The 22,326-nt window shown below is 42.5% G+C and overlaps 1 protein-coding gene across 2 annotated transcripts in view; it reads left to right on the plus strand.

Annotated features, from left to right (window-relative positions):
* Positions 1 to 22,326, plus strand: part of ttc7b (tetratricopeptide repeat domain 7B) — a 470,264-nt gene that overhangs the window by 283,869 nt on the left and 164,069 nt on the right. For both annotated transcript variants that reach the window (XM_072272880.1, XM_072272891.1), the window contains exon 17: positions 9,054 to 9,151. In XM_072272880.1, coding sequence (XP_072128981.1) covers positions 9,054 to 9,151 — 98 coding nt within the window. The remainder of the gene's footprint in view (positions 1 to 9,053; positions 9,152 to 22,326) is intronic.

Genomic DNA, 22,326 nt, shown 5'->3' on the forward strand with positions numbered 1-22,326 from the left:
TAAGCCTCAGCTTCTAATCTGTAGGCTTGCTGCTTTGATCTGAGCAGAGATGGCAGCGGTCGCTTGCAGATAATTTTTTAAATTTGTGCACTTAAAGTAAAAATGTACTTTGGAAACATTTCTGCCAATGCAGAGAAGCCCTCAGTGATAAACTTTATAGAAAAATAAGAGACCATGTTTAAACTCTTTCCCAGCATTCACTGATAGATAGTTGACTAATACTGTGATGACTAAATATAAAGATCTTCAAGAAAAACCAAAACCTATAAAGTTCTTCAGAAAAAATCCTAAACCATCGAAGATTCTTATGAGGATCACCTGACACACTAACATCAGAGTACTTGAGGAGGCCAACAAGAAACAGCATCTCCACCACAATAAAGCAATACCAACTCCAAGAAATAGGTCCTCTCATCCGAGTGCTTAACCTAGGTCTCCCCAAACAGATCCTTTACTCCCAAGTGGTCGAAGGCATAGGAAATGCTTCAAAAGTAACAACAAAATCAACCTGAAGAAATTCAACATTACATCTGAAAAACAGGGAAGATATTGCATTCAATAGATACACCTGGAGGAAGTCTTTTCAAGAGGGAGCTATGCCACAGAGAACAAGAGGTAGCTGCAATAGGAGACTGAACAACCAGAAGACCAAACCAGTACCACACTCACCACTTACTCATCCCCACAATGCAACAGAATCTGTGGATCCCAGATAGGCCTCTACATAGACCTGAGGACCCACCAATAGACAACCCCTTAGGAGCACATCATACTCCATCATACTCAACTTGAGTGATCGCACTGCTAGAAAGTTCTTCAAATTCAAAGTGATATCTGCAAGCATTTCCTTGCTGGTATTGGATTTGAATTTCCGTACCGTGGTGAAAGTGGATGTTAATGTCATGGCTAATAAGGCTCACCAACTCCTCCACTTCCTCAGAAAGCTAAAGAAATTTGGCATGCCCTGTCAACTCTTATCAATTTTTATCGATCTACCATTCTGTCTGGATGCATAACTTCCTGGTATGACAACTGCTCTGCATGTAACTGCAGGAAATTGCAGAGAGTTGTGGACATAGCTCAGTACAGTACACGAACCAACCTCACCTCCGTGGATCCTGTCTATACTTCTCGCTGCCTCAAGAAAGCAACCGGCATAATCAAAGACCCCACCCGCCCTCTTTCCTCTCCCATTGGGTAGAAGACACAAAAACCTGAAAGCAGGTACTACCAAGCTCAAGAGCAGCTTCCATCCCACTTATTAGACACTTGAAAATATATCTTGCATGATAAAGTGGACTCTTAGCCTCACAATCTACCTCGTTATAATCTTGCACTTTGTTTACTGCACTTGGCTGTTGGTAACTTTTACACTTTTTTACCTTATTCAAGCTCAATACACTGTGTAGTTGATCTGTTTAAACAAGTTGCAAGACAGGCTGTTCACTTTATCTTGGTACAGGTGACATTCATAAACCAACACCAATAATCTATTTAATTCTGCCATTCAAAGCCTTTTTTTGTCAGTCGTTCTCAACTCCCCCCCCCGCCCCCCACAGTCATAAGCTCCTTGCTAATGTACTATTCTGTCATATAAAAGGGCTCGAGGGGGGAGCGGTCAGGGGAAGATGAATGATTGAATCACGATAACTGTATTGGGTATATCAATAAGCTGACAGAGCAGGCATGAGGCAGTTGAAATTTTATACAGAGAACTGCGATTGTGATAGACTTTGGCAGAAAGGTAATGAAATAGTTCTACTCCGTATGCCTAGAGTAATTGTGGATCCTACCACAGATGGTCACGACAGCTTGGTTTAGTGGGTGAGTGGTGTTAACTGGATCAACAGTCAGAAAGATTTCCAGACCTGCAACAAGGAGACTCCTGCTCTCACTCAGAGGGATATGGTGATCAGATGGAATGGGCACTGATCTCAGTAGGGCCCACTATTTTTTTAAAACCTGGTTCTTCAACCAAAGCTTTGGGCGTAATTGATAGAAGAAATGGAGAGCTACGTAAGAGGGAAGGGTTAAATTGATTTTGGAGTGGGTTAGAAGGTCAGCACCACATCGTGGGCTGAAAAACCTGTACTGTGCTGTAGTGTTTAATGTTCTATAGAGCACCTCAGCACAGAAACCTGCTCTTCGGCCAATCTAGTCTGTGATACTGTAGAGCATCTGCCTTTAATAGGCACTTCTTTGGCACATTGTCACTCTGTAAAACAACTTGAGACATTTTACTTCAGTTTTACTAAAAACTTACATTCATGGTATTGGGCCATTAAAAAACTGACCACGAATCCTCTGGAGGCTGAAGGTTGAAACCTGAAGACGGCCTATCCTGCAGTTAGGGCACTGTGCATGGGTTGGTGGGAGGCAGGAAGTGGTCTTGTTTTGCTGTGCTTTGTCGCTTAGTACGTTTTTCTTTGTTGTGATCTGCGTTGTCCTGCCAAGCATGATGGACATGTTTTGTTAACATAAAGGGCAGAGTTTTCTGCATGTTTCGATGTGCATTTGACAAATACACCTGAACTGGAAATAAGAACCTTATATGTTTTAATTAAAGCTGTTTAAGTAACAAAAATTCATGTGGAAATGTTGTAGTTGTTGAACATCATTATCGTGTTCTATCAGAGAGTGAGGTGCTGATTACATTAACACCAGCTCTGAGAGATGGGGATCTAGGAGAGATCATGCTCCATTATCCCATAGAGGAGTTCAGCATGTGCTCTGAAGAAATATCACCAACTGCTTGAAACTCCTCTTTTATATATACAACACCCTGAACAGCGACTGGTTAAGATCTGTTACAGAGCCTTGTGTGAACGAGAAAGGATTTAATTGTGTTTGATAATGTGTAAACCTCAAGACTCACTTCAGTAATTTGCCTTCCAGCCATCTGTCATATCTCCATCTACTTCTGTAGTTCTCTTCTCCCACAGACACAGATGTGATCTGTTCCTCCATCTCTCCACTCTCTCTCCTTCTATCTCTCAGCCTCTCTCCCCCTCACCCCTCTCACCCTCTCTCTCCTTCTCTTTCTCATATACTCCCTCTCTCCCTCCCTCTTCCCCTCCCTCTAACTTTCTCTCTTTCCCTCTCTCCCTCCCTCCCTCCCTCCCTCCCTCCCTCCCTCCATCTCTCTCTCTCTCTCTCCCCCCCCCCATCTTTCTCTGGTGCTATTCCTCATTCTCTCTCTTTCTCCATCTCTCATCTCTCTCTCTGCAGACATCCCACCCTGCAAAAGCTCATTCAGGGAGGTAGCACCATCAATTTGCAGGAGACTTCCAGGAGAGGTGGGATGTCTGCAATAGAGTAGCTCCTTAGCAGCCAGCCAGCTAGTTTAAATAACATTAGCTATGCTAATGAATGAATGACACCTGTTAAACTCACCTCAACATGTCTTTTAACCCACAATGGGCAATAGAAAAGTCACTGTTGCAAACAGCGCAGCGAGCAACACTCATTATTCTTGACCCCTATTAGGCAGGGTTACACTTTAGTGTAGTCTGGGGTGACGTATATTTTCTATTTTCTTTTTTTGGAACACTCTGGCATTGGCGCGCTCTCGCTTGCTTTCTCCCATGCTCGCGCTCTCTCTCTCTCTCTCGCTCACGCTCTTGCTTGCTTTCTCTCTTGCTCTCTCTCGTGTGCTCTCTCTCTCGTGGTCGCTCTCGTGCTCTCTCTTGTTTTCTCTCTCTCGCTCACTCGCTCTCAAAAAAATTGATTTCTGTGATATTGTATATAATATGCGGGCATCAGGGAGCCGCTATTAATATGCGGGAGACTCCTGGACCTTCCGGGAGAGGTGGGATTTCTGCCTCTGTCACCACTTGCTGTTTCCTCTCTCTTTCCCTCAATCTTCCCCCTCTCTCCCCACCTCTTCCTGCCTTGTTTCACCACCCTCTCTCTCCCCCTCTCTCTGCTTTCACTCCTTCTGTCCTCAGCTCTCTCTCCCTCTCTCACTCTCCTTCACCCCTCCCTCGCCTCCTTTTCCCTCGTCCATTACTCCCTTTCTCTCTGTCTGTCTGCTCCCTCCCCGTCTCTCACCATTCCTTTCCATCTCTCCATCTTGCTCTCTCCCATTCTTTCCCTCTGTCTCCCTCTCCATCTCTTTCTCTCCCTCCCTCCCCTTCCTCCCATCCTACACTCATCATCTCTTCTCTCTCCCTCTCCCTCCTCACTCTCTCCTACTCCCTCCTCACTCTCTCCTACTCCCCCCTCTGTTTTCCCTCTCCAACCTTCCCTCTCCCCCCCCCCTCTCTCTCTCTCTCTCTCTCTCTCTCTCTTCCAGTGTATTTAGTAATTAGATTCAGACACACCAGTCCATCTGTTCCATTGTAATCATTCTGACACTGGTCTCTTGGCTGACATTAACCTAGCAACCATGTTAAAATGAATAAAGCATTTCTTGAAATTTATTTCTGTGAACTCTGCTTGAGGATGCTGTGGTTGGCGTGGACCAGTTTTGCCAAAGGGCCTGTTTTTGTATTACTCTATAACTCTATAGTTGGGGAGTCTGGAACCAGAGGGCACAGCCTCAAAGTAGAAGGATGTCTCTTTAGAATACATGTGAGGAACATGACTTCTTTACCCAGAGGGTGGTGACTCTGCAGAATTCATTTCCACAGACGCTATGGAAAACAGAGGTTGATGGGTTTTTGATTTGTAAGGGTGTTAAAGGTTACGGGAAGAAGTCAGGAGAATGGGTTGAGAGGGACGGAACAGAGTTGATGAGCCAAATATCCTAATTCTGCTCCTATGTCTTATTAATGAACCTTTCCTATCCATGTACCTGTCCAACTGTCTTAAATGTTGTTAATGTACGTGCCTCAACCACTTTCTCTGGCAGCTCATTCTATATATGGAACACCCTATGGATGAAGAAATGTCCCTCAAATACCTTTTATATCTTTCACCTCTCACCTTAAACCAATGCCTTCTGCGTTTAATTTCCCTCCCCTGGGAAAAAGACTGTGTGTATTCCCCTGTCTACACCCCTCATTGTTTTATACACCACATTAGATCATCCCTTGTAGATTCCAAGGAATAAAGACCTCGCCCACCCAACCTCTCTTGAGTCCTGGCAGCATCCTTGAAGATCCGCTCTGTGCTCTTCCCAATTTAGTGATATTTTTCTTGTAACTGGGTGAGCAAAACTGTACACAGTCTTTCCACGTTTGGCCCCACCAAAGTCTTGTGCAGATGCTCCAAGTGCAGTCTCATCTGTTTATAACACATGGCATCACACTGTGCTTTATTTCACTGTTAAACCGGGGGTACGTTGAAATCTGAGGGTCGCTGCAATAAGTATCACAAAAGACCAGTCCTGCCATCTGTTCAAGAGGGAGCTGCATTACATGAGAGTGACCTCCGCTGTGCCACAGAAAACAAGAGGCATCTGTGAAAGGAGAGACTGAACAACCAAAAAGACCCAACCATTAACTACAGCCACCACTGACTTTTGCCTACACTGCACCAGAGTATGGATTCTAGATCACCTGTGGACCAACCAATAGACCACCCCTTAGGAGAACATCATACTCAACTCGAGTAATTGCAATACCCTGCAAATTACTGTGAAGGAATAGTTGCTCACTGAATTCAACACAATGTGTGGTTTCAATTTCTACTCTTGAGATACGAACATTGTACCTAGGCTGTCACATTCAGAGGTGTCACCATTCTGTCAGCCTATAAAGTACATGTTAAGTACACCTGGTAGTCATCGTCGGCATGGCTATCCCTCGAGGTCGAGGATGATGGTCTTCATTCTGAAGAAGTGGCCCACAGAGCAAAGACGCCTGTGCGTGTATTTGTTTAATGTGTACTTGATGTTGCACTCCAAAAAGCACACGATACTTCACAAATCAACCAACTGATTCCAATGGCATGGAAACCACGATGATTGGAGCTGATGGATTTGTTGCAGCCTTCATCTGCCTTCACAGCCGTTGAGTTTGAAGTAACTTCGTCCGCCTGTTCCACCGTTGAGGTCTTGGTTGGATTGTTCTTCAGGGACCTTGACCTTACCGCCATGGGTGACCCTACCAGGAGCGTAGCTCCAGACGGCATTGCTCTCGAGATCACAGGACCACACAAGCTTCTCCACCATGACAAGGTGACAATCCATGGAGAGATACTAATTGGTAGTACTGGTAGTGCTAATTGAAGAAAAGGGTCAATCTCCCTCATTTCTAACCATTATTTATTCCACAGCTAAAAAAAATACCTCTGAAGGAAATCAGGCAACTCCAGTTGAAGGTTCTCAAGCCAAAATGTTGAATGTCCATTTCCCTTCACAGATGCTGACTAACCCATTGATTTCCTCCAGCAGTTTGTGAGCACCAAGGTGAAGGACAGATTCTACACCCTATTATAAGACTATAGAATGGACTTCTAGTGTGTTCAAATGGATTCTTAACCTCAGAATCTACCTCGTCATGGTCTTGTACGTTAACCATTTTACCTGCACTGCACCTTCTCTGTAATTGTAACACTTCATTCTACAATCTGTTACTTCGTTCCCTACTTCTAGTGAAATCATAAGTATGGATGACATGCAAAACAAATTTTTTCACTGTACCTCAGTACATGTGACAATAATAAACCAATTAGCAATTTCTAATTATTTGCCCAGCACTAGTTAAACTAACAAACTACAATCATTTGGTAAACAGCACACATTAGCAGTGACTCAGGCTACGTCCACACTACGCCAGATAATTTTGAAAACGAAGTGTTTTCTCTTCGTTTTGACCCTCCATCCCATTGAAACGGCATTTTCTTCCCCTGAAAACGGAGCTTTTCTAAAACACTCTCTACAGTGTGTAATTTTAAAGACGATTGTTGCGCATTATAGTGTGGATGGGGTAAACAGAGATATTTAAAAACGCTGTCATGACAACACCACCACAACAATGCTTTTTCTGCTTCTGCCTGGTACTGCGCAAGCACTGCCGGATGGCTGTTATAACGTGCAGTCGGTGTAAACGGCGTGAGAGTTAAATTGTAAAGTGAGCTTTTTTGATAGATCCCCTAAATTGATTTGATTGAGTCTCTCTTTAAAAATATTAATGTCAGAAACACTGTGCAGGTCTGGCAGCAGAAGATTCCACTCTCTTGTTGATCTTGGGTAGGGGACGGCTTCATGTGTGTGTTGTTTACTTTATTATCTACATTAATAGCTTGTTTGGAGTTCTCCACGTTCTCCACTGCTTTGCTGACTTTGTAGTCGTTTGTAACTCGCAGGAACAGCTCAACTTCATTGTCTGTCTAAGCGAAGAAATCTGGTCTGCTTTTTCCAGTGGAGGTTTTCTTTGTATTCCTCAAAGACATTGTTGAAAATTTTCTTTGGCTGTTGTTGTTGGTACTCTAGTTTTTGACCAATGGAAATAGCACAACACCGCCGCGGAAATGTAAATATTATACTGTTTCCTCTTCGCTTGTTTTCTGTAGATGTGTCTGCGCATGCCCAGTAGGAGTAGATTCGCGCAAATATCCATTTTAATGTGGACAGAGATATTTTGAAAAACTCCTAGTGTGGACGCCTGTCGTTTTTACTCGAAACCAGCATTTTCAAAATTATCCGGTCTAGTGTGGACGTAGCCTCAGAGTCAGATTAATTTATTTATCACATGTACATCAAAACAGAATGCATTGTTTGCATTAACAACCAACATTGACTGAGGATGTGCTGGGGGCTGCCCGCAAATGTCGCCACACATTTCAGTGTCAACACAGCATGCCCACCATGTTCAATACAACAACATTCTAATCTTCTGGCACAACTGAAAAGCTAGTTAAAATCTCCACTGTCAGCTTCCACCTTTTACCTGACTGGGAGAGATTTAATCTGGGCCTATGGTTTATCCATTTTTAAAGATACTGTACCTCTTCATATTTCTCTTTACTAATGTTTAGTTAATGCCGTACTGTATTTCACAAGGGTTCATCTAACTAGAGTGCTAGCATCACCCTTGCTGTAAAGACAGCCACAAAACGAACATTAACCTCATTCACACCCCAGACATCTACATGTCTTTCTTATCCTATATAAACTCTCCACTTCCCTTAAATTTTATGTTGCACTCTATGCACTTAAAAGCCATTTTTTAATTTTCTTAATTCCACCCCTGTGCTTTATGCTAAAACTCTCATTGCCTTGTTAAACCCTCTATGCACTTAGCAAGCTCTAGATATGGTGGTCCTGCCCTTTCTCTTTGTGAGAATGTTTGCTTCAAACCTCTTGATTCCCCTGCCATTGCTCCAAGAATGATTTCTTATCAAAGCAGCTGTTTCCAGTCCATTTCTACTAAATCCAATCTCAAAATAGTAATGCTATCATTATCCTGATTTAAATATGTTGCTCCTATTTTATCTTGGTTCTTTTCCAGAAAGCATGTACTGTCAGGTTAAAGGAAATAGTTTATTATTATCACATGTACCGATACAGTGAAAAGCTTGTCTTGCCTACTGTTTATACAGATCAAATAATTTCACAGTGCATTGAGGTAGAACAATGCAAAACAATAACAATGCAGAATAAAGTGTAAAAGCTGCAAAGAAAGTGCAGTGCAGGTAAGCAATAAAGTGCGAGTTCATAACAAGGTAGATTGTGAGGTTAAATCCATCTTATTGTTTAAGAGGTCTGGTTAAGAGTCTGATGTCAGTGGGATAGAAGCTGTCCTTGAATCTGGTGGTATGGCTTTCAGGCATTTGTATCTTCTACCCATTATGCACTAAGACTCAAGGTCAGTTTCTATCTTGCTGTTGTCAGATTCTTGACTGCTAAAAATGAATGCTTGATCTTCTAATTTACTATATTATGGCCTTTGAACTTTATTTGTCTAACTGCACATCACTTTCCCTGTAACTGCAACAATATATTCTGTGTTGTTTTAATTTTACTACCTGTGTCCTTATGTCTGGAATGATTCATCTGGATCGCACAGACAGTTATTCACTGTATCTCGGTACATGTGACAATAATACAACAATTCCACTAAATCTATATTTTTTGTTACATTTTGTAATTTTGAAATGTGTTGCAGTGACTCCGGGAGAGGGAGCAGCCTTCTAGACAGAGTTATGGCAGACAGACGAAACCTGAACACCATCACTCTGCCTGATTTCAGCGATCCTGAGACAGGTAAAAACCGTCTTTTGTCTTCCATCTGAATCAGCCACACATGAGCAAGTCGCTAATCTGAGAGTTCACTCCAACATACTCATGTGTTTCTTGTACAGTTGGTGTATTGGCATGAGGTAACAGGAGGCAAACAGGTCCACACTGACAATTAAACAGGGTACAGCCTCCCATAGTAAGCCATAAAATAACATCACTGAAGTTAAACAGATGGGCGCAGCACTTAAAGTAACATTTGCACTGATTTTGATGCATTTAAAATTCTTTTTTTTGTTTTTAAATTCCTTCAAAAGTGGAGAGATCTTGATGTATGCCACTCAAGAATTACTTAATGAAATTATCCTGAAAATAACAGCACAGGCTTTTCGATCTGACTGTTTACACTTGACACAAGCCTCCTCTCACCAGCTTATCCGTCTGTTCCTCTCTCCCTCATGTTTTCATACTGTGTTGATTTGGATTGCACAGACACAGCTATAACCTGGGTCCCAATTGCTGAGACTTTTTATTTAAGTGAAGCTTTATTTTTCAGGTTGGATGCCAGTAATGGAAAGTGGCCCTAACAACCCCTGCAGTAAAAGGGAAAATTTATAAGCATTTTAGGTGCAAAGTTTAAGTATTTTAATAGACTATTAAATACATGTGTTTTAAGGGGCCACCATGTTAATAAACCAAGTAATCTTACAAAATTTGCTGCTCTTTATGGCACCACTTGAAGACCATTCAGCCCATTGTCCTTGTGCTAGCCCATACAGAACTACTAAGAAGTTTTCCACCTTCTTTCTCTTTCCCCACAACTCTGCAGATGTTTCTTTTTTGACGAAATAATCATTTACACTTTGAAAGTTACCACTGAATCTGCTTCTGCTGCTTCACCTTCTGTCAGTTCAGCTGGAACCTGTTGCTGGACTGTTCTGGTAAATAACTCTCTGAAACAGCATTATAGCTCGCATTCCCATTTTCTCCTCATCTGCTTTACCCTCACTCTGTCAACATCACAGCTGTGTCAAGATGTGATCCACTTGTGACTGGCAATCCTTGCTTATATCACCAAAGTGACTGCATTCCCATTGGTACCTAAGCAGAAGAACATTTTGAATGGGTTTGCATTGTGAGAGGTGTGATAATGTCACATTTCACCCCAGTCTTCTTCAACTTTTGCATGCTTTCCAGAAGCGTTCACTTGAGAATATTGATCATTATAGAGCATAATACAGGTATACAAAATTATGAGGGGTATACAGGACCTTGGAAAAAGTATTCAGTCACAAGCCTTTGTCTGCAAAAATGAGTGTTACAACTAAGGATTTTGATCAATTTAACTGAGAATTTTTATTTATGTATTACATACTCCACAATAGAGCCCAAAAAGCAGGGAAAATTGTAAAGCATTAAAAACTAAAAGTTCAAAAACTGAAATGTCAGCAGTTCAAAAGTGTTCGTCACCTTTTGCTCAGTACTTAATTGAAGCTCCTCTTACAGCTATTACAGCAGGTAGTCTTTTTAGATAAGTCTCTTATTAGCTTTGCACAATGTGATGGAGCAAGATTTGCCCATTCCTCCTTGCAAAATTGCTCAAGCTGTGCCAGGTTAGTTAGAGAGTGGTGGTGGACAGCAATTTTTAGGTCTTGCCAGAGGTGTTCAACCAGGCTAAGTTTAGAACTCTGTCTGAGCCACTGAAGGACATCAGTTTCTTCACTTGAACCCTCTCCATGGTTGCGCTGTCAGTGTGCTTTGGGTCGTCCTGCTGAAAGACGAACTTCCGCCCCTGATTAAGCTCTCCGACAGAGGCTACCAGGTTTTTATCCAGGCTCTTCTGTATTTAGCAGCATTCATGTTCCCATCAATCCTCCCAGTTTCCACTCCTTGCTGCTGAAAAGCATCCCCCATGTCATGATGCTACTTCCACCATACTTTAGGGATGGTGTTACCTGGTTGATGCGCAGTATTAGATTTATGCTACACATACCACTTAGTGTTGAGGCCAAAGAGTTCCACTTTAGTCTCATCCAACCACAAGACCTTTTTCCATATCTTTACAGTATCTTGTAAGTGATGCTTTGCAATGTCTATACAGGCAAGGATATTCTTTTTCAGCCAGAGCTTCTACCTTGCCACTTTTCCATAAATATCCTTTTTCTGCAAGGCCTTTGAGATTGAAGAGCCATGAACTTCATCTCCAGTTGCAGCCACCGACTTCTACAGCTCAGTCAGAGAGACTGTTGGCATCATAATAGCCTCTCTTACAAGTGCCATTCTTCTCCGGCGGCTAAGTTTGAGGGGCAGCCTGATGTAGGCAGTGCAGCTGTGATTTCATCTTTATTTCACTTTTTCGTGATGGACTGCATTAAGCTCCGAAGTACGGTATGTTCAATGCCTTTGAGATGGTCTTGTACCCTTCACAAGATATGTGCTTCTCTTTTATTACTTCCCTGACTTGTGGAGTAAAGGGAATTACAGAGGCATGAGAAAGGAGCTGGCCATAATTGATTGGAAGGGGATACTAGCACGGATGATGGCGAGAGAGCAGCTATTGTTGGAGTTTCTGGGAGTTTTGGAAGGCATGGTACAAATACATCCCAAAGAATAAGTATTCTAAAGGCAGGATAACGCAACTGTAGCTGACAAGATAAGTCAAAGCCAACATAAAAATCAAAGAGCGCATATAATAGAGCAAAAATTAGTCAGAGGTTGGAAGATTGGGAAGTTCTTAAAAACCAACAGAAGGCAACTAAAAAAGTCAAAAAAGAGAGAAAAGTTTAAATACAAATATAAGCTAGCCAACAATTTTAAAAAGCATACCAAAAGTCTCTACAGATATATAAAGTTTAAAAGAGAAGTGAGAGTGGATGTCGACTGTTGGAAAATGATGATGGAGAGGTAGTAACGGGGAACAAGGAAATGATGGATGAACTGAATAAGTATTTTTCATCCATCTTCATTGTGGAAGACACTAGCAATATCTCAGTAGTTCGAGAGTGTCAGGAGCTGACAAATCTTCTGGAATTCTTTGAAGAAATAATAAGCAGGATAGACAAAGGAGAATCAGTGGATGTTGTGTACTTGGACTTTTAGAAGGTCTTTGACAAGGTGCAGCACATGAGATCACTTAACAAGTCCTCTTCTCTCCTTTCCTTTCTGAGCCTCAGAGCCAGAGACCTTCTTGTTGCGGCTTCTCCCTGGTAGGTCATCCTCCCCCACCTCGCCACAACAGTATCCAAAGCAGTATACTTATTACTGATGGGAATGACCACAGGGGTACTCTGCACTGGCTGCCTATTCCCTTTCCCTCTCCCAACAGTCACCCAGGGATCTGCCTCCTGCATCTTAGGAGTGACTACCGTCTTGTAATTCCTATCTATCACCTCCTCATTCTCCCATATAAGCTGGAGGACATCGAGCTGCAGCTCCAGTTCTTCAGCATGGTCTCTAAGAGCTGCAGCTCGATGGACTTTGTGCAGATAGTTATCAGGGAGACTGGAGATCTCCCAGAGTTCCCACATCTCACACTAAGAGCATACAATTAACTCTGGATCCATTCTCAGCGCACTGGATGTGTACTAATACACAAAGAAAGAGGGAAAAAATCCTAGAAATAGACTTAGAACCTCTGCCTGTGCTTGCAGTGTTCTGTGACTCTAACGTAGAAGAGTACAGCACAAGAACAGGCCCTTCAGCGCACAATCTCTGAGCTAAACATGATGCCAAATTAAACTAAATGGCTTCATTAGAGTGAGTTCAGGGGAGATTCATGAGAATGATTCCGGAAATAAAAGGCTTATCATATGAGGAACGATTGATAGCTCTGGGCTTTTACTCACTAGAATTTAGAAGAATGAAAGGGTTTCTCATTGAAACCTATTGAATAGTGAAAAGCCTAGATAGGGTGGAAGTAAAAGGGATGTTTCCTATGGTGGGAGAGTCTAGGACCAGAGGGCACTGCCTCAGAATAGAGGGATGTCAATTTAGGATGGAGATGAGGATGAATTTCTTTATCCAAAGGGTGGTGAATCTGTGGAATTCATTGCCACAGGCAGCTGTAGAGGCCAGTACATTGAGTGTATTTAAGGCGGAAATTGACAGTTTCTTGATTAGTCAGGGTATGAAAGGTTATGGGGAGAAAGCAGGAGAATGGGTTGAGAGGGAAATGGCGAAGAAGACTTGATGGGCTGGATGGCTTAATTCTGGTCCTATATCTTATAGTCTTATGGTCTAACTGAACAACAGTGAAAAACCTGTCTTGCATAACGTTCATACAGATCAATTCATTACAGCAGTGCATTGAGATGGTACAAGATCAAATAATAACAGAGTGCAAGATAAAGTGTTACAGTTGCAGAGAAGATTGCAGGGTCATAAGGAGGGAGGTTGTCGCTGGGGAAGTCGAAGGCCCAATGTCTTAGAAACCAAGTCCACCGGAGGCCTAGAGAAGGCCTGTCCTGGGGTTAGAGGTTTGACTGTGTGGGTAGGTGAGAGGGAATGGGGCTTGCTTTGCTGTTATTCTGTTGTTGTTGTTGCTTGTGTTGTTCTGCTGAACATTGCGGACATGCAATGTTAATGCTCGAATGTGTGGCAACATGTGCAAGCTACCCCAGCACTTCCTTAGGTTGTATTGGTTGTTAACGCAAATGTTGCATTTCACTGTATGATTTGATCTATATCTGATGAATAAGTGAATCTGAATCTCTGAGTCCAATTTCCCATATTAGGGCATTGTTCAATGGTCTTGTAACAGCAGAATAGAAGCTGGTCTTGAGCTTTTGCATCTTCTACCTAATGGAATGGGGAAAAGGGAGGATGTCCAGGATATTTGATTATGCTGGCTACTTTACCAAGGCAGCGAGACGTAAATGTCAGGAGGATAAGGAGCACTTCTACAGAACCACGGAGAAAGGCAAATGTTGTTTCCAATGCAACATGAATAGAAAATGATGGAAATATTCAGCAGGTCAGATAGTATCTGTGGAGGAAGAAGCAATAGTTCTTGTTTCTTCTTGCCGTTCACGTTTCTGAAGTGTTATCCCTATTTCTCTCTCCACAAATACTATCTTACCTGTGGAGTATTTCTAGCATTTTCTGTTTACAATTTCAGAATTCCAGCATCTTTTCTGATTTTCATTTGCTGTTGTTTCCATTGGAATGCTTCGTGGGAGTTCTCAGATGTGTTTTGAAATCAAGGTTGGATCTGCTATCATTTTTAACTTGCTGTGACAAGCACTTGCTTACATGTAACAATGCAAATCATTCTACAAATAGCAGATGCATAAATAGAAATATAAGGCTCTCCTTCTTTTTCTCCAGTCTCTTCTCCTTGCACACCAAGACAAACATCCGAGCTTTGAATAGTTTTGATGTTTTTGGATGTGGGTATTGTTGGCAAGGCCAGTAGCTATTGTTTAACCCTCCGAAAAGGTGGGGGAGATTGCAGCTGATGTTTGGTATATGTGTTTCCCCTCGTGTGTGGGTTACCAAAAAACTATAAGACATAGGAGCAGAATTAGCCCATTCAGCCCATCAAGTCTGCTCTGCTGGCTGATCCCGGATCCCACTCAACCCCAAACACCTGCCTTCTCGCCATGTCCTTTGATGCCCTGACCGATCAGGAAACAACCAACTTCCACCTTAAGTATACCCACGGACTTGGCCTCCACTGCAGTCTGTGGCAGAGCATTCCACAGATTCATTACTCACTGGCTAAAAAAAATTCCTCTTTACTTCTGTTCTAAAGTGTCACCCCTCAATTTTGAGGCTGTGCCCTCTAGTTCTGGATACCCCCATCATAGGAAACATCCTCTCAACATGTCTTTCAAACGTTCAGTAAGTTTCGAAGAGATTTCCCCCCCCCTACATACTTTTAAATTCCAGTGAGTACAGGCCTAAAGGTGCCAAACGTTCTTCATATGTTAACCCTTTCATTCCTGGAATCATCCTTGTGAACCTCCTCTGAATTCTCACCAATGACAACACATCCTTCTGTTCTGAGATATGGGGCCCAAAACTGCTGACAATACTCCAAGTACGGCCTGGCTAGTGTCTTTTAAAGGCTCAGCATTATCTCCTTGTTTTTATATTCTAGTCCCCTTGAAATAAATGCCATCATTGCATTTGCCTTCTTTACCAGAGACTCAACCTGTAACAAGAATAGTGGGTTAACCCCACAGTAATGAAGATACAGCTACTAGTTTCAAAGTTAGCTTGGTGTTTGGCTTGGGCGGGGCTGGTATTTGTAAAAGGGTAAACACGAGATTCTACAAGTGCTGAACATCTTGAGCAACACACATAAAATGCTCTAGGAACTCAGCAAATCAGTCAGCATCTATGGAAAAGAATTAACAGTCGACATTTTGGGCTGAGACCCTTCATTGGGACATTGGATCTTTTAGAAGGGTAGCCAACATTTCAGAAAACAATAGAAGGGGCTGTGGTTGAGAAAATTTTATGGGCTTGTTTGCTTTGACCCTGTATCCATGATGGTTTTTTTTTTATTTAGAGATACTGCATTGTAATAGGCCCTCCCAGTTCAACAAACCCGCATCACCCATTTTTACCCATGTGAATAATTAAACTACTAACTCATACACCTTTGGAATGTGGGAAGTTACAGGAGCACCCAGAGGAAACCCACGAGGTCCTGGGAAGAACGTACTAACTCCTTACAGACCACAGCGGAATTGAACCTGGGTCGCTGGTGTTGTAAAGTGTTACGCTAACCACTACGCTACCGTGCCAGATTAGTATACAGCATCCTTTTATGTAGCACTTTACTGAATGCCTTCTGGAATTTTTTCCCTTTTAGTTAGTTAAAGAAGTTCTTATTAATAATTTGCAAGTTTATTCTAATGCTTCATCTTCTCAGATTATTAACAGATCTGTTAAATGATTCACACATAAAACTCAGTGTACACACGTAAACTCCTCCTGTGGAAGAGCAGCGGGATCTTGGGGTCCATATCCATCGATCCTTCAAAGATGCCGCACAAATTGATAGGGTTGTTAAGAAGGTTTTCATTAGTCGAGGGATTGAGTTCAAGAGCTGTGAGGTAATGTACCTCTATAACTTGTTACATACATCTGTTAGGGTGCATTCTCCAGTTACCTTATACGGTAACCGAAGCCAACCCTGGTTAGACCGCATTTGGATTATTGTTTTCAGTCTTGATCACCTCCTTTACAGGAAGAATGTGGAAGCTTTATAGGGGGTGCAGAGGAGATTTACTGGGATACTGCCTGGATTAGTGAGCATGAAGATCGTTGAATGAACTATGGTTTTCTCTTTGGAGTAAAGATTCAAGATTACTTAATGTCATTTCCAGTACATGTGTAAGGGAGATCAAAATAATTATTACTCCAGATCTAATGCAGCACAAAAATATACAATAAGATAAAGAGCACAATAATAAAAAAACAATAAATATTGTCACACAGTTAGAGATTGCAGATATGAATGATGTTGTGGGCATCACTCAGTCATAGCTGAAAGAAGATTATAATTTAGAGCTTAACATCCAAGGATATACCTTGTATCGAAAGGACAAGCAGGTAGGCAGAGAGCATTGGGTGGTCTGTTGGTAAAATGTGAATTCAGTTCCTTGGAAAGAGGTGACATAGTTCAAAGTTCGAAATTAATTTATTATTAAAGAACATATATGTTACCATGTACAGCTCTGAGATTCAATAGACAGGAAGATGTAGAGACCTAGTGGGTAGAATTAAGAAACTGCAAGAGTAAAAAGATCCTGTTTAGACGTATATGCACTCCTCTGAACAGTAGCCAGTATGTGGGATGTAAATTACAACAGAAGATAGAAGATAGAAAAAGCATGTCTGTGTACATACATCTGCTGATGCTTCTGGACACATCTTCAGTGATGTTCCTGGAATCATCGGGTGTTTTGGGTCTTTCAACATCATACAACCACCTCCAGTTGACCCAGCCGGGGCTGATCAGACCCCAGCTTGTGTCCAGATGGCTAGCTACTCATGACTCCATGGCTCCCCTCTTTTGAGCCACAACCATCTTGAGGCCCTCTCTGCCGCATCGGTGGTACTGCGGATGGCTCTCCTCTTCCTCTCTCCCTCAATGCCCAAATTGCTGAAGGCTCTAGCTAAGGAATGGGTTGCAAATCCCCTACTTTAAAAGAGGATGCCAGAAGTTTTAGCAGCTATATAAAGAGAGAGGTGAATGGTGTTGGACCGTTGGAAAATAATGTTTGAGAGGTAATATTAGGGGACAAAGGAAGGGCAGGTGAAATTAATATGTAATTTGTGACTGTCTTCGCTGTGGAATAGCTAGCAGTATGCCATAAATTTAAGAGTGTTTGGGGTAGAAGTGAGTGTAGTTGCTATTATTAAGGATAAAGTGCTTGGAAAGGTAAAAAATTTGAAGGTAAATAAGTCACCTCTACCAGATGGGCTGCACCCTAGGGTTCTGAAAGAGGTAGATAAAGAGGATTTAGAGATACTAGTAATGATCTTTCAAGAATCACTAGATCCTGGTTCCAGAGGACTGAAAAATTGTAAATGCTATTCCACTCTTTAAGAAGGGAGGGGGAAAAGAAAGGACATTATAGGTCAGTTAACCTGATTTCAGTCGTTGGCAAAATGTTGCAGTCCACTATTAAGGATAAGGTTTTGGTATGCTTGAAGGCACATGATAAAATAGGTTAAAGTTAGCATAATTTTCTTAAGGGGAAATCTTGCCTGACAAATCTGTTAGAATTCTTTGAGAAAATAACAGGCAGGGTAGACAAAGGAGAGTCAGTGGATATTGTTTATTTGGATTTTCAGAAGGCCTTTGACAAGGTGCCACATATGAGGCTGTTTAACAAGATAAGAGCCCAGGGTATTACAAAAATATCCTGTAATGGATAGATAGACAGATATACTTTATTAATCCCGAGGGAAATTTGGTTTTGTTACAGCCGCACCAACCAAGAGTAGAGCATAAATATAGCAATACAAAAACCCCAACAATCAAACAACAAAACGCAAACCATGCCAGATGGAAAACAAGTCCAGGACCAGTCTATTGGCCCAGGGTGTCCGACCCTCCATGGGAGGAGCTGCACGTTCAATGGCCATAGGCAGGAACGACCTCCCGTGCTGCCAGTGCTGTATCACGGTGGAATGTGGCCGAAGTCCAACAGTAAAAGGTTCAGTGTCCAGTCTGCAAACATGTTCCTCGATCGTAATATACTCTGGATTGCACCATCTGTTGTTAGCCAGATCAGTAAGCACCCCACTCCTTCACGCCGCTTACCACTCTCGGTGCACTTCCGGTCAGCCGGAACGGTATTACCCACCAAACTCCTCTTCTCCAAAAGTCCCTGTTGTCTCAACCCAGTCCTCTTTCCTCGGCTTTGTGATCCCCTTCTGTGTGTTTTCCTCCGGATTTCGGCAGGGGTGTCCACCGCATTACTCGCTAAACCGGCCGGTGTTTGCTGGTCCGTGGAATACACAATGCGACCTTGCTTCTGTCCCGCGTGTCGGGGTGTAACCATTTCCAGTGCTAAAGAAAACCCAAATAAAACCCTCTCTACCAGCATGTTAGAGATGGTGCAACTTCGACGTGTTACCGTGAGAAAAAAAATACAAAAAAGTAACGTAAATTAAAAAGTAAGAAGAAAAAGTAAAAGAATAGTTCGGAACGGCTGTACCAGGCTGCATGCACGACCGGCGCATGCACACAATGAAGGTAAAGAGTGAGAATAAATGGGGCCTATTTTGGTTGGCTGCCAGTGGTGTTCCACAGGGGTTGGTATTGGGACTGTTTTTTTCACATTATATATCAGTGATTTGTATGGCAGGATTGATGGCTTTGTGGCCAAGTTTGCAAATGACTCAAAGCTAAGTGGAGGGGCAGGTAGTGTGAGGAAGTAGGGAGTCTGCTGAAGGACTTAAGACATTGTGGGAGAATGGGCAAAGATGGAATATAGTGTTGGAAAGTGTATGGTCATGCACTTCGGTAGAAGGAATAAAGACTATTTTCTAAATGGGGAGACAGTTGAAAATTCAAAGGTGCAAAGGGTCTTGGGAGTCCCTAAAGGATAACTTGCAAGTTAAGTCAGTGCTAAGGAAGGCAAATATAATGTTAGCATTCTTTTCCAGAACACTAGAATATAAGAGCAAAGATGTAATGCTAAGGCGTTGGTCAGACCGTATTTGGAATTTTGTAAACAGTTTTGGACCCCTTATCTAAGCAAAGATATGCTGGCATTGGAGAGGGTCTAGAGGAGGTTCATGAGAATGTTTCTGGGAATGAAAGGTTTAATGTTTGAGGAGCATTTGATGGCTCAGGGCCTGAACTTGCTGGGAAATGAGGGGGGGGCCTCACTGAAACCTATCAAATATTGAAAAGCTTAGATAGAGTGGATGTGGAGGGGATATTTGCTGTAGTAGGTGAGTCTAGGACCAAAGGGGACAGCCTCAGAATGCAGGGAAGTCCATTTAGAATAGAGTTGAGGAGGAATTTCTTTAGCAAGAGGGTGGAGATTTTGTAGAATTCCTTGCTATGGACAGCTGTGGAGGCCAAGTGATTGAATATATTTAAAGGGGAGGTTGATAGGTACTTGAGGGTGTCAAAGGTTACAGGGAGAAGGCAGGAGAATGGGGTTGAGAGGGATAATAAATCAGCCATGATGGAATGGCAGAGCAGACTCGGTAGGCCAAATGGCCTAATTCTGCTCGTCTATCTTATAGCCTTGTATAAATACACTAGATTAGGTTATGAGGACACGCAGTCCTCTTTTATTGTCATTTAGTAATGCATGCATTAAGAAATGATACAATATTCCTTCAGTGTGATATTACAGAAACACAGGACTGACCAAGACTGAAAAACTGACAAAAACCACATAATTATAACATATTGTTACAACAGTGCAACAATACCATAACTTGATGAAGAACAGGCCATGGCACAGTAAAAAAGTTCAAAGTCTCTCGGAAGTCCCACATCTCACGCAGACGGGAGAAGGAAGAAAACTCTCCCTGCCATGCCCAACCACAGTCCGACTCTGAGTCATCTGAAAACTTTGAGCTCCGATCAGCCCTCTGATACCGAGTACCGAGCACCATCTCTGCCGAACGCTTCGATCTCAGCCTTGGTCGCCAGCAGCAGGCAAAGCCAGGGATTTTGGGGCCTTCCCTCCAGAGATTCTTGATCACACAGTAGCAGCGGCAGCGAACTGGGCATTTCAGAAATTTCTCCAGTTGTTCCTCTGCTTCTCACGTCTGTCTCCATCAAATCAGAATTGTACACGGCATTCTACTTACAAATACGATATCATTTCACCGGAGAGCTGCGCGCGCTGCGTCACACTGCCATCTTCGCCTCCCGCCTGTTAGTGTGTATATATATATATATATATATATATAGAGAGAGAGAGAGAGAGAGAGAGAGAGAGAGAGAGAGATTCTATATCCGTAAAGTGATGCTAGGAACAGCAGTATGTGTACGCAAGTTGATTCTGACAAGAAATGATATAGTAGGGGGTCTGGACTGGTGGGTTAGTGGTTGGAGTTGTTGATAAGCCTTACTTCTTTGGGAAGGTACTGTTTGAGTCTGGTGGTCCTGGCATAGATGCTGTGGAGCCTCCACTCTGATGGGAGTGGGACAAACAATCCATGAGCAGGGTGTTTGGGATCCTTCATGATGATACTGGCCCCTTTCCAGCACATTTCTGTACCTAATTCCTTAATGTCAGGTAGAGAGGTGCTGGTGATGCATTGCACAGCTTTCGTACTATGAAGTGATGCAGCATGTTAGGACGTTCTCTACTGCACATCTGTAGAAGGGCATGAGTACAGATGTACATAATCCTGCTCGTCGGCTTCCTCAGAAAATAGAAACGTAGGTGAGCTTTCCTGATTGTGTAGAATGTGTTCTGGGACCATAAGAGGTTGTGTAAGATGTGCACTCCCAAGATTTTGAAACTCCTCACAGTTTCCACTGCTGTTTGTGTCATTGATGTAAAGGGGATGGTGGGTGGTGCAAATTCTCCTGAAATCAATAACCATCTCCTTTGTCTTATTGACATTGAGGAAGAGTTTATTTGCCTGGCTCCTGGCCTTGAATGCTTCCTCCCCCTCTCTGTAGGCCATCTCATTGTTGTTGGTGATGAGTCTCATCACTGTTGTGTCATTGGCGAACTTGAGAATGTGATTACTCGGGTGTTTGGTCATGCAGTCACGTGTGAGCAGAGTATACAACAATGGGCCAGGACGCAGCCCTGGGAGACACCTGTGTTGAGGATGATGGAGAGAGAGAAGAGGTTGCGTATCCTGTCTATCTGAGGTCTGTTGGTTAGGAAGACCAAAACCTAATTGTACAGTGGTTCATTTAGACCAAAGAGTAGGAGTTTGTTCACCGAGGTCTATGGAACAAAAGTATTAAATGCCAAAGTGAAATCCAGAAACACCATTCTGGAGGATGAGAGGTGACTTGATAGAAGTGTTGGAGATGATCAGAGGCATGCAAAAGTTTGGGCACCCCTGGTTAAAATTTCTGTTACTGTGAATAGCTAAGCGAGTAAAAGATGACCTGATTTCCAAAAGGCATAACGTTAAAGATGACACATTTCTTTAATATTTTAAGCAAGATTACTTTTTTATTTCCATCTTTTACAGTTTCAAAATATCAAAAAAGGAAAAGGGCTCGAAGCATAAGTTTGGGCACCCTGCATGGTCAGTACTTAGTAACACCCCCTTTGGCAAGTATCACAGCTTGTAAATGCTTTCTGTAGCCAGCTAAGAGTCTTTCAATTCTTGTTTGGGGGATTTTCACCCATTCTTCCTTGCAAAAGGCTTCTAGTTCTGTGAGATTCTTGGGCCGTCTTGTATGCACTGAGGTAGTCCATTGTGGATTTTGAAGTGTGTTTAGGATCATTATCCTGTTTTAGAAGCCATCCTCTTTTCACCTTCAGCTTTTTTACAGACGGTGTGATGTTTGCTTCCAGAATTTGCTGGTATTTAATTGAATTCATTCTTCCCTCTACCAGTGAAATGTTCCCCATGCCACTGGCTGCAACACAAGCCCAAAGCATGATCGATCCACCCCCGTGCTTAACAGTTGGAGAGGTATTCTTTTCATGAAATTCTGCACCCTTTTTTCTCCAAACATATCTTTGCTCATTGCAGCCAAAAAGTTCTATTTTAACTTCATCAGTCCACAGGAATTG

Source organism: Mobula birostris, chromosome 1 (genome assembly GCF_030028105.1).
Source record: "Mobula birostris isolate sMobBir1 chromosome 1, sMobBir1.hap1, whole genome shotgun sequence".
Lineage (NCBI taxonomy): Eukaryota > Metazoa > Chordata > Chondrichthyes > Myliobatiformes > Myliobatidae > Mobula > Mobula birostris.